At 44.0% G+C, this 16,044-nt stretch overlaps 1 protein-coding gene across 1 annotated transcript in view; it reads left to right on the top strand.

Annotated features, from left to right (window-relative positions):
- Window positions 1-16,044, top strand: part of trim71 (tripartite motif containing 71, E3 ubiquitin protein ligase) — a 74,341-nt gene that overhangs the window by 18,958 nt on the left and 39,339 nt on the right. Inside the window, exon 2 of the mRNA XM_072518563.1 lies at window positions 15,788-15,955. Coding sequence (XP_072374664.1) covers window positions 15,788-15,955 — 168 coding nt within the window. The remainder of the gene's footprint in view (window positions 1-15,787; window positions 15,956-16,044) is intronic.

Raw genomic sequence — 16,044 nt, forward strand, 5'->3', positions numbered from 1 at the left:
TTGGCCCCCAAAGATGCGGAGCATTCCGCACCTTTGGGGCGGCGTGATGCCCGTCTGATTGGCACCGTTTTGGGCGCCAGTCGGCGGACATCGCGCCGTTTCGGGACAATTTCGCCCCAGATTTCTGGTAAAATCAGATTCTCCCAAGAAGTTTAAGGTTTCCATATGCTACTGTATATTTCAATATTTCTAATGACATTTGAAGCATCCAATTGATTGGACATAAGTTTTTAGATTATTGAATATTGGCCAACAGTTGAACCAGTGCGATTTCCATTTTTGTTGAGTCTTGGGGGTTGCATAGAAATACTATTAAACTCCGCTTTGTAACCTTTGTTTATGCGCTCTGTTCACACCTTACTTTGCAAAAATGACTTTATTGTTTCACGGGATGTGAGCATCGCTTGGTAGGCCTGCAATTGCTCATGCTATGAACTGAGCCATTGCCCTTCAGACAATCCATTGTAGAGGGCAGCTAAGTCAAGCAAATTGCTGTGGATCTTGTCACTACATCCTGGGCTAATGCATGGTCAGTTCCAGCTGCAGTTGATCCCGAGTTGCAATACAGGTGAAATTAAATTTGATTGAAAATACCCAACGTCCTTGGTTAAGCCCAATAAACTACAGCCACCAGGTTTAAAACAAGTGAACATTTATATGTTCCGCATTACAATTAAATGGACAGAAAATGTAATTGACTATCTACTCTCTTCTCCCCCCCCAAACTTGCCCCACTCTACACATAAAGGGGAAAAGGGAAAGAAAATATTAATAAAAAGAATAGGATCTTTGCACTGGGATGACTTCCATTCAATGCCTTTTTGAAGTTCAGGCTTTCATTTTGGCGGTACTTCCTTTTCAGCTTGAGATGTTTTTTTCTGGCAAGGTTGTCTCATGACACCGAGGATCCAGGTTCGATCCTGGCCCCAGGTTAATGTCCATGTGGAGTTTGCACATTCTCCCTGTGTCTGCGTGGGCCTCATGACCATTGCGCTGGTCAAGGAGACACAGGCTGAGTGAGTGAGACACAGACGGAGTGAGAATTTGGTAATTTGGTGCTGTGAGCTAACCAGGCAAGGTAAGTGGTTCATCTAATTGTGCTGTTTTTCAGTTAAAAGTGCAGTATAGATTAGTGTCTGATTGGCTGAAGCTGCCCCCACCCTAATTGCTGAGAGGCAGTTATCTGCCAGTCCCCTGAGGCCTGTTAAGGGACACAAAGGTACACATTGTAGTCTTCTCTTTGAAGTTTTAGTGTGAGTCATCCTAAAGTCTGTATAAAAGACAGACAGAAAGCGCACTTAGTAAGCATTGCGCTGGTCAAGGAGACACAGCCTGAGTGAGTGAGACACAGAGTGAGAATTTGGTAATTTGGTGCAGTGAGGTAATTCGGTGAAGAGTGGGAGAAGGTGCTTTTTCCCGACTGTTTTGTTCTCTCTCTTTCTTCGGGCCTAATTTTGGGAGCCGTTCGGAGGAGGAGGCACAGTCCGAGTATAAATACCTAACGGTAACTTTCTGTTTTCCAGGTTTTTTTTCTCAAAGTGACGTCAGGGGGAAGCTGTGAACTGATTGGTTGATAGCAAAGCCCCAAATTAAAAAAAAAAAACACAGCTAAACTCGTAAACTTAAATTAAACTAATTAATTAATTAGTGATGGCTGGTCAGGTGATGTGCTTGAGCTGCTTGATGTGGGAGCTGGCAGATCCCATTGCGAGCTGTAGCGACCACATCTGCAGTAAGTGTTGGCTGCTCAAAGAGCTCCAGCTCAGAGTTGATGAGCTGGAGTCTGAGCTTCAAACACTGAGGCACATCCGGGAGGGGTAGACTTACCTGGACACTGTGTTTCAGGAGGCAGTCACACCTGTCAGAGTAAGTAGTTTAAATCCTGCCAGTGGCCAGGGACAGCAGGGTGTGACTGCAAGTCAGGCAGGTAAAGGGAACCAGCAGTCAGAAACTCAGGAGCCTCAGCCCTTGACCCTGTCCAACAGATATGAGGCACTTGCTCCCTGTGTGGATGGCGAACAGGGCTGCAGGAAGGATGAGTCAGCTGACCAAGGCACCATGGTTCAGCAGGCCATTCAAGGGGCGGGAGTAAATAGGCAAGTTGTAGTTGTTGGGGATTCTATTATCAGGGGGCTAGATAGTATCCTTTTTGAGCAGGATAAAGTGTCCCACATGGTATGTTGCCTGCCCGGTGCTAGGGTGCGGGGCATCTCTGACCGGCTTGAAAGGATACTGGAGAGGGAGGGGGAGGATCCAGTTGTTGTGGTCCATGTCGGTACCAACAACATAGGCAAGTCTAGAAAAGAGGACCTGTTTAGAGATTATAAAGAGCTAGGATTCAAATTTTAAAAAAACAGGTCCTCAAGGGTCATAATCTCCGGATTACTGCCCGAGCCACGTGCAAATTGGCATAGGGAGGCAAGAATAAGGGAAGTTGACACGTGGCTGAAAGAGTGGTGTGGGAAAGAGGGGTTCCTTTTCATGGGACACTGGAATCAATTTTGGGACAGGGGGGACCTATACCGTTGGGATGGTCTCCACCTGAATCGAGCTGGGACCAGTGTTCTGGCGAAAAGAGTAAATAGGGTGGTCAATAGGACTTTAAACTAGAGATTGGAGGGGAAGGGAAAGTCAGGGAACAAAGAGGTGAAGTAATCAGTGGGAAGCGTAGCTGCTTAGGAATACAAAAAAGCACGAAGAGACAGAACTCAGGAGAGGTTACGATAGTCCCCATCCCACAAAATATGACAGTGTATGGAAAGGCTCAGTAAACCAAGGTCCACCACACTAAGAAAACAAAAAGGGACGGTCAATAGAGAATTAAAGGTGCTATATTTAAATGCGCGCAGTGTACGGAACAAGATTGTGACTGGCAGGTATGATGTGGTAGGCATCAGGTATGATGTGGTAGGCATCACAGAGACGTGGTTGCAGGGGGTTCAGGACTGCCATTTAAACATCCAGGCATTCACAACCTATCGAAAAGACAGAGAGGGGGCGGGGTTGCCTTGTTAATTAGGAATGAAATTAAATCAATAGCACTAAACGACATAGGGTCAGATGATGTGGAGTCTGTGTGGGTAGAGTTGAGGAACCACAAAGGCAAAAAAAACATAATGGGAGTTCTGTACAGGCCTCCTAACAGTGGTCAGTACCGGGGGCACAAAATGCACCACGAAATAGAAAGTGCATGTCAGAAAGGCAAGGTCACAGTGATCATGGGGGACTTCACTATGCAGGTGGACTGGGTAAATAATGCTGCCAGTGGACCCAAGGAAAGGGAATTCATTGAATGTTTACAGGAGGGCTTTTTGGAACAGCTTGTGATGGAGCCCATGGGGGGACAGGCCATTCTGGACTTAGTGTTATGTAATGAGCCAGATTTGATTAAAGATCTTCAAGGAAGGGAACACTTAGGAGGCAGTGATCATAATATGGTAGAATTCAATCTCCAATTTGAAAGAAAGAAGGTAGAATCAGATGTGAAGGTGTTACAGTTAAATAAAGGTAACTACAGGGGCATGAGGGAGGAACTGACAAAAATCGACTGGGAGCAGAGCCTGGTGGGAAAGACAGTAGAACAGCAATGGCAGGAGTTTCTGGGAGTAATTGAGGACACAGTACAGAGGTTCATCCCAAAGAAAAGAAAGATTATCAGAGGGGGGATTAGGCAGCCATGGCTGACAAAGGAAGTTGGGGAATGCATCAAAGCAAAAGAGAGCCTATAATGTGGCAAAGAGTAGTGGGAAGTCAGAAGATTGGGAAGGCTACAAAAACAAACAGAGGATAACAAAGAGAGAAATAAGGAAAGAGAGGATCAAATATGAAGGTAGGCTAGCCAGTAACATTAGGAATGATAGTAAAAGTTTCTTTAAATACATTAAAAACAAACGGGAGGCAAAAGTAGACATTGGGCCGCTCCAAAATGACGCTGGTAATCTAGTGATGGGAGACGAGGAAATAGCTGAGGAACTAAATAAGTACTTTGCGTCAGTCTTCACAGTAGAAGACATGAGTAATATCCCAACAATTCCGGAGAGTCGGGGGGGGCAGAGTTGAATATGGTAGCCATCACAAAGGAGAAAGTGCTAGAGAAACTAAGAGGTCTAAAAATTGATAAATCTCTGGGCCCAGATGGGCTACATCCTAGAGTTCTAAAGGAGATAGCTGAAGAAATAGTGGAGGCATTAGTTATGACCTTTCAAAAGTCACTGGAGTCAGGGAAAGTCCCAGAGGATTGTAAAATCGCTGTTGTAACCCCCCTGTTCAAGAAGGGAACAAGGAAAAAGATGGGAAATTATAGGCCAATTAGCCTAACCTCGGTTGTTGGCAAGATTCTAGAATCCATTGTTAAGGATGAGATTTCTAAATTCTTGGAAGTGCAGGGTCAGATTAGGACAAGTCAGCTTGGATTTAGTAAGGGGAGGTCGTGCCTGACAAACCTGTTAGAGTTCTTTGAAGAGATAACAAATAGGTTAGATCAAGGAGAGCCAATGGATGTTATCTATCTTGACTTCCAAAAGGCCTTTGATAAGGTGCCTCACTGGAGACTGCTGAGTAAAATAAGGGCCCATGGTATTCAAGGCAAGGTACTAACCTGGATTGACGATTGGCTGTCAGGCAGAAGGCAGAGAGCTGGGATAAAAGGTTATTTTTCGGAATGGCAACCGGTGACGAGTGGTGTCCCGCAGGGTTCAGTGTTGGGGCCACAGCTGTTCTCTTTATATATTAACGATCTAGATGACGGGACCGGGGGCATTCTGGCTAAGTTTGCCGGTGATACAAAGATAGGTGGAGGGGCAGGTAGTATGGAGGAGGTGGGAAGGCTGCAGAAAGATTTAGACAGTTTAGGAGAGTAGTGCAAGAAATGGCTGATGAAATTCAACGTGGGCAAGTGCAAGGTCTTGCACTTTGGAAAAAAGAATAGAGGCATGGACTATTTTCTAAACGGTGACAAAATTCATAATGCTGAAGTGCAAAGGGACTTGGGAGTCCTAGTCCAGGATTCTCTAAAGGTAAACTTGCAGGTTGAGTCCGTAATTAAGAAAGCAAATGCAATGTTGTCATTTATCTCAAGAGGCTTGGAATATAAAAGCAGGGATATACTTCTGAAGCTTTATAAAGCATTAGTTAGGCACCATTTAGAATACTGTGAGCAATTTTGGGCCCCACACCTCAGGAAGGACATACTGGCACTGGAGCGGGTCCAGCGGAGATTCACACGGATGATCCCAGGAATGGTAGGCCTAACATATGATGAACGCCTGATGATCCTGGGATTATATTCATTGGAGTTTAGGAGGTTGAGGGGAGATCTAATAGAAATTTACAAGATAATGAATGGCTTCGATAGGGTGGACGTAGGGAAGTTGTTTCTATTAGCAGGGGACACTAGGACCCGGGGGCACAGCCTTAGAATAAAAGGGAGTCACTTTAGAACAGAGATGAGGAGAAATTTCTTCAGCCAGAGAGTGGTGGGTCTGTGGAATTCATTGCCACAGAGGGCGGTGGAGGCCGGGACGTTGAGTGTCTTTAAGACAGAAGTTGATAAATTCTTGATTTCTCAAGGAATTAAGGGCTATGGAGAGAGAGCGGGTAAATGGAGTTGAAATCAGCCATGATTGAATGGTGGAGTGGACTCGATGGGCCGAATGGCCTTACTTCTGCTCCTATGTCTTATGGTCTTAACCCAAAGATGTGCAGGGTAGACGGATTGGCCACACAGTTTTTTCTAAAAATATAAAGACAAAGGCTAAGACAACTTTATGAATTGCATTTACATTCCATTAGCTGCCACAGTGGTATTTGAACACGTCCCTAGAGCATTAGCCTATATCTTGGATTACTAGTCCAGTTACATTACAACTACACCACCGTGGGTTCCCTCGGACGTAACTGGTAACAAATTTGAAATTGAATTTGGGAAAGCATGTGATGTGGTTTGTGGAAGTAATGCCAATCTTGTTTTGAGCAAGACCAACTCATGGGTGAAGTGTGTTGTCTATAAACCATATCTTTTGCGGACAACCTGCTGCTGTATGTGGCGGACCCGGTGGGAGGAATGCCGGAGGTAATGAGGATTCTTAGGGAATTCGGGGACTTTTCGGGGTACAAGCTCAACATGGGGAAGAGCGAGCTGTTCGTAGTTCATCCAGGGGACCAGGAGAGGGGGATTGGCGAGCTCCCACTAAAAAGGGCGGAGAGGAGCTTCAGGTATTTGGGGGTCCAGGTGGCCAGGAGCTGGGGGGCCCTGTATAGGCTTAATTTAACAAGGCTGGTGGAGCAAATGGAGGAGGAGTTCAAGAGGTGGGACGCGTTGCTGCTGTTCTTGGCGGGTAGGGTGCAGTCAATCAAAATGACGGCGCTCCCAAGGTTTTTGTTCCTGTTCCAGTGCCTCTCCGTGTTTATCCTGAAGGCTTTTTTCAGGCGGGTTAACAGGAGTATAATGGGGTTTGTGTGGGCGCGAGGGACTCCGAGGGTGAGAAGGGTGTTCCTGGAGCGGAGTAGAGATAGGGGGGACTGGCGCTGCCCAACCTCTGTGGGTACTACTGGGCCGCCAATGCGACGATGGTGCGCAAGTGGGTGATGGAGGGGGAGGGGGCTGCATGGAAGAGGCTGGAGACGGTGTCCTGTGTTGGGTACGAGTCTGGGGGCGCTGGCAATGGCGCCGCTGCCGCTCCCTCCAAGGAGCTGTACCACGAGCTCGGTGGTGGTGGCTGACCTCAAAATGTGGGGGCAGTGGAGGCGGCACAGGGGGGAAGTTGGGGCCTCAGCGTGGACCCCATTACGGGGGAACCACTGGTTCGCCCCAGGAAGAACAGGTGGAGGGTTTTCGGGGTGGCACAGGGCAGGGATGCAAAAGTTGGGGGACCTGTTTGTGGACGGGAAGTTCGCGAGCCTGGGTGAGCTGGAGGAGAAGTACGGGCTTCCCCCGGGGAACACCTTCAGGTACTTACAGGTAAGGGCGTTTGCCAGACGGCAGGTGGTGGAATTCCCGCGGCTACTGCCACGCACAGTACAGGACAGGGTGCTCTCGGTGGGGGGGGGGGGGATCTCGGAAACTTACCAGGTGATGCAGGAGGAGGAGGCCTCGGCGGTCTTGGTAAAAGGTACCTGGGAGAGGAGATTGAGGAAGGGACGTGGGCAGATGCCCTGGGGAGGGTGAACTCTACCTCATCGTGCGTGAGGATCAGCCTCATACAGTTTAAGCTGCTGCACAGGGCACACATGACCGGGACAAGGATGAGCCGGTTTTTTTGGGGGTGAGGCCCGGTGTGTTAGGTGCTCAGGGAGCCCAGCAAATCACACCCATATGTTCTGGGCATGCCCAGCGCTGGAGGAATTTTGGAAGGGCGGAGCGAGGACGGTGTCGAGGGTGGTAGGATCCAGGGTCAAACCGGGCTGGGGGCTCGCAATATTTGGGGTGGCAGAGGAGCCGGGAGTGCAGGAGGCGATAGAGGCCGGAATTCTGGCCTTTGCGTCCCTGGTAGCCCGGCGAAGGATTCTTCTCCAGTGGAAGGATGCGAGGCCCCCAAGCGTGGAATCCTGGATCAACGATATGGTGGGGTTTATTAAATTGGAAAGGGTGAAATTTGCCTTGAGAGGGTCGGTACAAGGGTTCTTTCGGCGGTGGCAACCGTTCTTAGACTTCCTGGCAAAACGATAGACACTGGTCAATGGCAGCAGCGGGGGGGGGGGGGGTTGCTTTTCTAGATTGTGTTTTGTATTTAACCCTGTTGGGTTCTTATTTTTTTTTCTCATTTTGTTGTTGATATTTTATGAAAACCTTTAATAAAAATTATTTTAAAAAAAATAAATAAACCATATCTTTGCAAATCAACTTGCTACACAGTGCTTTGTTGACATTGTCAGTGTTGTGATTCGGAAGGGTTTTGATACAGTAATATTTAACTGCTGGGATGTTGCCAATGATAATTTAGGCTGGCAGATGTCCAGGTGACAGATTGTATACTCATAATTCAGTTGACAGATTAGGGAAGCCAGGGTTTTAAGCTTTGTGCATTCTTTAATATGCCGTGGAATCATAAAATCATTAGACATGTTTGCTGTATTGTGGTTATAAAACTATACTGAGGCACTTCTTGCTCTTGTTAACCCCGCAGATGTTATTGCGAGTGTCCCAAAATCCCAACAGATAACTTAAATCTTAGTGGTGTATATTTGTTCGGAATAATGTGATGAACAATGTACAACCCAATGAGGAACCAGTCCAGTCGTTATCTGATCAATTAATAAAGAATATTTATTAAAGTAATAGAAAAGGAACAAAAACACATGACTAGAAAGATTAATATGCATTATGGCACTTCAGTATATTGATAGCTAACCATACCATTTTGTGTGAAGTAACATCCTGGTTTCAAAATATACCCACATTCCCTGAACTCACTGAGACCCCCCCTTTCCCAAGCATCATCCAATTTTAGTAACTCTAGGTAAAATGCAGCTAATAGTTACCACATAACACCGCTTAGTGACTAAGTCTGGGAAATGTTTCTTCCTGGTTCAGCAAAGGCACAAAACTATATCTTTTGGAGGAGAGCATTTGCAATCTGCCGTGGCTTCTAAATGTTAGATGGAACCGGCCTCTTTGCTTTGATTGTAGATGGAACAGGCCTGTCTGACTGCTGGATGGAGAACTAGCCTCCTTCCCCAATGATGATAACAGTTAAAATTATTCAATCTCTTTGATATTCCACATTGGATTCGGCTGTCCACATCTCTCACATTCCTTGCCGTTAGAAGTTATCTTTTGTATAGCCATGCTGATCTCTGGTGAACAAGGTTTCTCATAGCCATTCACACCGCCATGCCTCTAAACACCTGCTAATCTTGTTACTGATCAAATCGCATCCTAGAAGGCTTCTAGGATATAAATCAACCATGGTTAACCAAGGATAGTATTAAACTGGAAAAAAAAAATGTGGCAAAGATTCGTGGTAAACCAGAGGATTGGTAAAGTTTTAAAAACGAACAAACGATGACCAAAACAATAATGGAGAAGATAAACGGAGGGTAAATTTGATTGATTTGGCTGGTGAACAATGAATTGGTCCAAAAGGCTGTGATCTGCCTGGTAACAAGTGGTGATTGGGTTCTATTCCACGGGGATGCTTTTCAGTGTCCTGAGGTTTCAGTCTGGTTTCAGTTTTGATTCTGGCAGAACAATGAAAGGATCCAGTTAACTCCAGAAAGATCCAGATAACTCTCTCCAGAAGGCTGATGTGAGGGCTGCCTCTCTCCAGAAAGCCTGTGGGTGCTATATTCCTGAATCTACAAAGACCATTATAGGCTGTAAATCAAAGACTTTTTAGCAAACTTACTGTGAAGAAAAGTGTGCCAAGGATTACCTTCTGTAACAAAGACTTTTCCACTTGCATTTCGTGTGTGTGTGTGTGACAAGGAGACCATTACGTCTATATCTGCTGGAGGGGGTGAGCTTTTAAGGTGGTGGATGGGGTACTAATCAAAAAGCTGTTCTGTCAAGGATGGTGTTGAGCTCGAGTGTTATTGGATCTGGATTTATCTTAGCAAGAATGTTCCATCACACTCCCACCTACTTCCTTGGAGGTGGTGGACAGACTTTGGAGATTAGGGACCTGAGTTACTTGCCACATGATTCCCAGCCTTTGACCTGCGCTGGTGAACCTGAGGCTGTTAATATGGGATTCAGCAATTGTAATGCTAAAGAAATGTGAAGGGAATGTGGTAAGACTCCGCAATGTGGCAAAGTAAAGATCACTTGTTAGGTTGTTGTATCATATTCCTTTTGTAAATATGGTGACAAAACTAAGCAGTTTGCACATTTTCTCACCCTTTCCCCAGCCCTAGTCCCGCAGAAACAAGATGGCATGAAGCTGCCCACTTTTGACAAAGGGGGTGTCCTAATGATTAGGCCACTGTATTTTTTTCTGGCCCAGCTTTTTAAATAGCAAATCAATTGAAGATGCTGCATCAGTAATAAATTATTCAAGTAATTACCACTTGTACTAACCAATTGAATAGTGTATTCACGTGCTTTTAAGTTGCTAATCAACTTTAGTTGTTCAGCATTTATTCCCACTAATCGTGTTTCTTGATTTTTCAAAAGTCCCTGTCTCTGAAATGGTACTACCTACTCTCGACATGCAAAATGTAGTAGTAGTTGCACAACACAATTCCGTTCAATCCCGGCCGGTCACTGTCCGTGTAGAGTTTGCACATTTCTCCCCGTGATTACGTGGGTCTCACCCCCACAACCCAAAAATGTGCAGGTTAGGTGCATTGGCCACGCTAAATTGCCCCTTAATTTGAATTTAAAAAAAAAAAAATTGTTCCAATTTGACACAATAATGTGACTTGGTATTGATTAAAATCTAAAGTGTGAAAAGCATTTGGCAAAATGCATATCCACTTAGGGTGGCCTCTTGTTTATTCAGAGGAATGGTTTTGAATTAACAGCGTTTAATGTAGATGTGGAATTCTTTGCCTGATCCATTTCGTTAGAGCTTTGAAAAGGTAGTGCCCCTCCTCCTCCCAGTTGTGCTGCTGCAGTGTTAGATTTCAGAAGCATGGCATTCCATTATATTCATCTGTTTTTTTAAAATAGAAGTTGAAAGAAAACGGTGTGTTTGTGTGACCACCAGAGGAGCTATTCATGAACTTTGCATTTTCTTTGCAGTGGTCTTATTGAGGCATTTAGCTTATGCTCCTCTGCTGTACTGCTTGAGGAGGGAAAGGTGATTCTTTTGACCTTCTGATCATGTTTCCTATTTCTCTCCCCCCACCCCCAACACCCTCCAAGAAGAACGGAAATGGAGCCATTGTTTTGTATGCTAATTCTATATAATACAGGATTTTACTCAGCCTAGTTAGTTGGTAGCCTTGCTGTGTGTCTTGAAAGTATTTAAAGAAGCAAAGTTTCTCTGGACTGAGTAAATGGCTACATTGCCTCTAAAGTTCTTGTGCTTTTCCGTGGGTTTAGTATAAATGATTTTGGTCAAAGGGAAAATTCTTTTTCTCCCAATTTGGTTTTGTAGACCAGTTCAGAGTATAGTGGGCTCTACAACAATGTAAAAGACAGCTCAGAATTGTGAAGTATTGTTCTGAAGAGACATAAAGTTTCATAGTTTTCTTTAAGTTTTTGACTGGAGGATTTGGCCTCCCCGCTGTTTTCACATACCGTTGCTTTTCACCAAATACTTTTTAACACTCCATATTTTCCTCATTGAAGCTTGATTACGAGGCTTGAGAGTCCATATGCTGGTTAGCTGATTTCAGGTGGGGGTGTGGGGGGAGTAATTGTGTGGAATTGGTGTTAAAGAAAGTTTATGGTTTCCCACATCAACTGAGATTAATGTCTAGATGCATTGGTGAGGGAAGGAGCAGGCCTAATCACAAGTTGCTGATGTAAGAAGAGTTTCCCTTTGGATGAGATTGGTCTGTTTTGGAGCTGATCAGCATGCGCTGATGCCCACAGAAAAGACACAGAACAAAGAATCCATTTTGAGTGCCAAAACGCAAGATAGATATCCTGAGAGGCTATGGTTTGCCTCTGCCTTGTGTTAATGCCCTGGGGATTGATGTCCTTTTCTTCTGTTGTCAGTTGGTTCTGCCGACTGTCACCAAATCCAGTGCTGGGAGAGATAAAAGGGGTTTTGTCCTGTCAAACAGCAATAAGTTCTTTTGTGTCGTGTTGAAAAAGTTGAACTGAAAGTTGACTTCCCTTGCCCAATTGCAAGATGGCGGTCTGGAAGCCACTTGTTGTTTTAATGTTTAAGGTAGCAAATATAGAAAGGCTTTGTTCTAGAATAAACAGAAATGTGATAATTAGGGTAACATTGGGCCATCTTGTTAAGCTATCCCATGCACAGTGAGCTCTGCTATTTTGAATGGTTTGGGGGTCTGGGATAAATGTGCTCTGTCTGTGATGTAGCTTTAGGAACCTCACTTGGTTGTAAAATTGCACATAGAAACCCTCTAGATTATTTGACTGAAAAAATCCTAATGCAAGTGATCTTTTTCTGTTTTGTGGCATTGTATCTTTTTATCGCGATATATTAACTAGTTTACAAATAAATCCTTGTTTCAGCCTGACAAGTAGACTGACTATGTGCGACTTCCTGCCTTTCCGAATAGATCATTTTCTGCCTTTAATATCCTCAGGAGCTGAGCTTCCAAAGTCCTCTGGGGTAGCAAATTCCAATGGTCCACAGCCCTTTTGAGTGAAGAAATTTCTCCTCGCCTCAGTACTAAATGGTTGGCTCCTTTTTATTTCTGACATTGACCTGTGGTTCTAGATCTCTCAGCATATCCTTAAACCCATCTCTGCCTGCAGCAGATTAAGGGATTTGTGACATAGAAAGTACCAATAATGCTTACTTTAGTCAAGGGCTAGTGATTTTTACAAGGGATAAGGGCTGTTGCAGTCATTGGCACTTGTCTACATTATAGAGATGGGAAACTCTGGAGCTCATATTCTATCTTACCATAGGCATTCTCTAGAGCCCAATGGATCTGACGAGCATAGCAAGTATTTGAGAACGAGCAGCACACAAACCTAAAGTTTCCAGTCTAGCGAATCCATCCGGATAACAGAATTTTGTCTGCACAATGGTAGTGAGACTTGCATCAAGTTAAATTGAACTAAAGGTATGTGTATCTGGACTTTGTTCTTTTGACGATATGATGGAAAGACCATTTATGCACCTTTAATGCAAAACTTGAAATCTGTATGCATTCATTTCCTTTCTCATTCCCGTTCCAACGATTCAGTTAGCATAGTCAGTGTCTGAATGTTATCAGAACCCTGACATTATCTGTAACAAAGTAAATAGCTCAATTTATATTGCCTAATTTGGTTGTGTTCAAATCTATGCTGAAATTCTGTAGTGCCCTGTTGTATCTGGCTGACTGTAGTTGTGACCATCCAGGCTCCAGAAGCTATGCAAAAAAAAAAAAAAAAGCAGTATGCTAATCCACATGTCAGAAGGAAGAGTTATGAGGAACAGTTTGATTTTGTCTAAAGCAGACCTTTATGCACACTTGGATGTTGTTTTGAGTTGATTTTTTTCTGGTGTTTTAGGTGCAGTAGCACAGCAAGGTGAGGGGTATGTTAACAAAACTATGCTTGGCATCAAGAAGTGTTCCTTTATGAGGCAATTAGAAGGATGACCCCAAATGGGGTTGAAGCAATTGACTTTTGCACTGAATTGCAGACACCATGTAGAAGTCAGGTGGGAGTATAAAGCCAATTATCCTCTGTTGAAAAACTGTGTATCCTGAAATACATGAATGTGTCTTTTTTAATTGGTGGATTTGATTTGATTTATTGTCACATGTACCGAAGTACAGTGAAAAGTATTTTTCTGCAGCCGAGGGAATAGTAGACAAAAAGAATAATCAACAGAGAACATTGACAAATGGTACATCAACAAATAGTGATTGGTTACAGTGCGGAACAAGGAGCCAAACAAAGCAAATACCTGAGCAAGAGCAGCATAGGGCGTCGTGAATAGTGTTCTTACAGGGAATAGATCAGTCCGAGGGGCAGTCGTTGAGGAGTCTTGTAGCTGTGGGGAAGAAGCTGTTCCTATGTCTGGATGCGTGGGTTAAAGTGAAGTATTGTATTAATTTTGGCCACAAGCTCAAAGGCCATGTGTTCCACAACCAAATGTATGGAAAACGATGACAGTTAAGTCCTAATCTGTTTTGACTGGTCTTCCCCAATCCTTCCAGTCTATATGTTGAAGCAGCTACAGCATGTTTGATAGGACGCAATTCTGTCTAGGGGCAGGCCTGCATATGTATGTATTGATGAGTGCATAAGGTGCAGCCGACTTACAGGAACATGGGCTACATGTTTATCGAAGAAATTGTTCATTCACTTAAAAACAGTAAAAGATTTTGTTGCAATATTTTGGAACAGCCTATGATGAAAGATGCTTTTATATACACGTGAATATATAGGGTTTGAGGTACCAATTTGTGTTCTTGTGATGTTCAAATCCTCCGCCTGTGGTTTTGTGATGTTTAAGTTCTGTCTAGACTCATATTAAATGCCACATTTCCTGTTACTACGAACTTAAAAAAAAAAAATACAGGAAAGATTGTATTACTATCATCCAGAGAAAACTCACTATTTTTGACCTGAGCAAACTTGTTTAAAATTGTACCAGTAAAGGGAACCTAGTTTACAGCAGGAACTAGATGTAGGATTTGCAGTTCCAGCCTATATCTCCAGGTAAATGGAAGATGCTACAGTTTTTGTCCATTTGCCTGTGTTTCTCTGGACAGTCTGTATACATCTTGTGTGCAGATGAATGAGTCATGTGTTTCACTCTGCTTTATAACTATTGATAACTTAATAAGCCAAAGGAACAAATTGAGGTATTTGAACATATATATTTCCCATATGATGACATAATGTTTTAACTGAGGGCTGGACTATTTAAACATAAGATTTAGGACCAGGAACATATTCCTGCTACTAAATCTTATGTTTAAAGATTCAAGGAACAATACAGCAGAGGAACAGGCCCTTTGGCCCTCCCAAGCCTGTACCGGTCATGATGCCAACCGTGGCCAAAACCCTCAGCACTTCCTTGTACCACATCCCTCTATACCCATTTTTATCCATGTGTTTGTCAAGATGCCTTTTGAATGCCGTTAATGTATCTGCTTCCACAACCTTCCCTGGCAGCGCATTCCAGGCACTCACCACCCTCTGTGTATAAAAAAAACACCTGCCTCGTAAATCTCATCTAAACCTTGCCCCATGGGCCTTAAACCTATGCCCCCTGATGACTGACCCCTCCACCCTGGGAAAGAGTGCCTGCCCATTGACTCTATCCATGCCCCATATAATCTTGTAGACCTCTATCAGGTCACCCCTCAACCTCTGTCGTTCTAATGAGAACAGTCCCCTCAACCCTGCTCCACTCTTCAGTAAGATCACGGTTGATCTGATTGTGGCCAAAGCTCCACACCCATATAACCATTGACTCCGTTGTTAGTCAAGACTTTATCTACCTTGAGAGTCTACCTACCCTTCACAGACTCCTTGTCCTCTTTACAACTTACTTTCTTTGCATAAGCAACATATATTTGGTCCCTTCGTGCAAGTTATTTTCAATAGTCAAGATTCCAGCACTGATCGTTGTGAGACTACTTTTCACATCTTGCCAACCTGAAAATTTACCCATTTATAACCGTGCCAAATTCCACCTGGAAATCTTCTCCTGGTCTGTGCAGTTGTGGCAGGAAGCTGGTGAATGCCCATGATTGTCTTAGACATGGTTTTAGCGATATTTTCTCTGACATTCTTTGCACAGTGCCGATTGAAAGCTATTTACTTTCACTAATGGCGACACAGGGAAAGTAGAAAGGGACCGTTGTAGCCAGGTTTCGAGCCACTCTAATAGAAACCACGGAGCCTGTTCCATGCTACCGACCACATTTGATCTTGGTAGCCAAAGCATGCCCGTGCCTTTGTTCCTGAAGACATAGTTTCGCACCTATGATATGTCTTGCCGTGAAATAAATTTTAAAGATATTTTAGCTCTACAATCCCATGAGATTTGGGATAAATAGGTTCATGTTTGCTATATCTATTCTGAAATATCTTTTCTACAGGAACATTTGAACTGTTTGTTGCATTGCATTTACAAGAAGTTGTGTTTCCAATTTTGGCAAAACCAGTTTCAATTTGATTCACAAAGTAAGTCTTGAATTCCACGTAATCTGATAACCTGATTTAAATAACTTACATTGTTGACTTCTCTTCCAGGTGATGCGTCTGTACTGTGATACTTGCGCTGTCCCAATTTGTCGAGAATGCACAATGAGCCGCCATGTAGGACACAGCTTTGTCTACCTCCAGGATGCCGTACAGGACTCCAAAGAAATTACCCTACAGTTGTTGGCAGATGCACAGCAAGGCCGACAGGCAATTCAGGTTTGTAAATATGAACCTTCTTGAAGGCCAAATATTCCCCCATATCCTTTGTTTCCGATTTCTTAAATCTTCATTTGTTCTGTCCTCAT

Source organism: Scyliorhinus torazame, chromosome 10 (assembly GCF_047496885.1).
Source record: "Scyliorhinus torazame isolate Kashiwa2021f chromosome 10, sScyTor2.1, whole genome shotgun sequence".
NCBI classification, from domain to species: domain Eukaryota; kingdom Metazoa; phylum Chordata; class Chondrichthyes; order Carcharhiniformes; family Scyliorhinidae; genus Scyliorhinus; species Scyliorhinus torazame.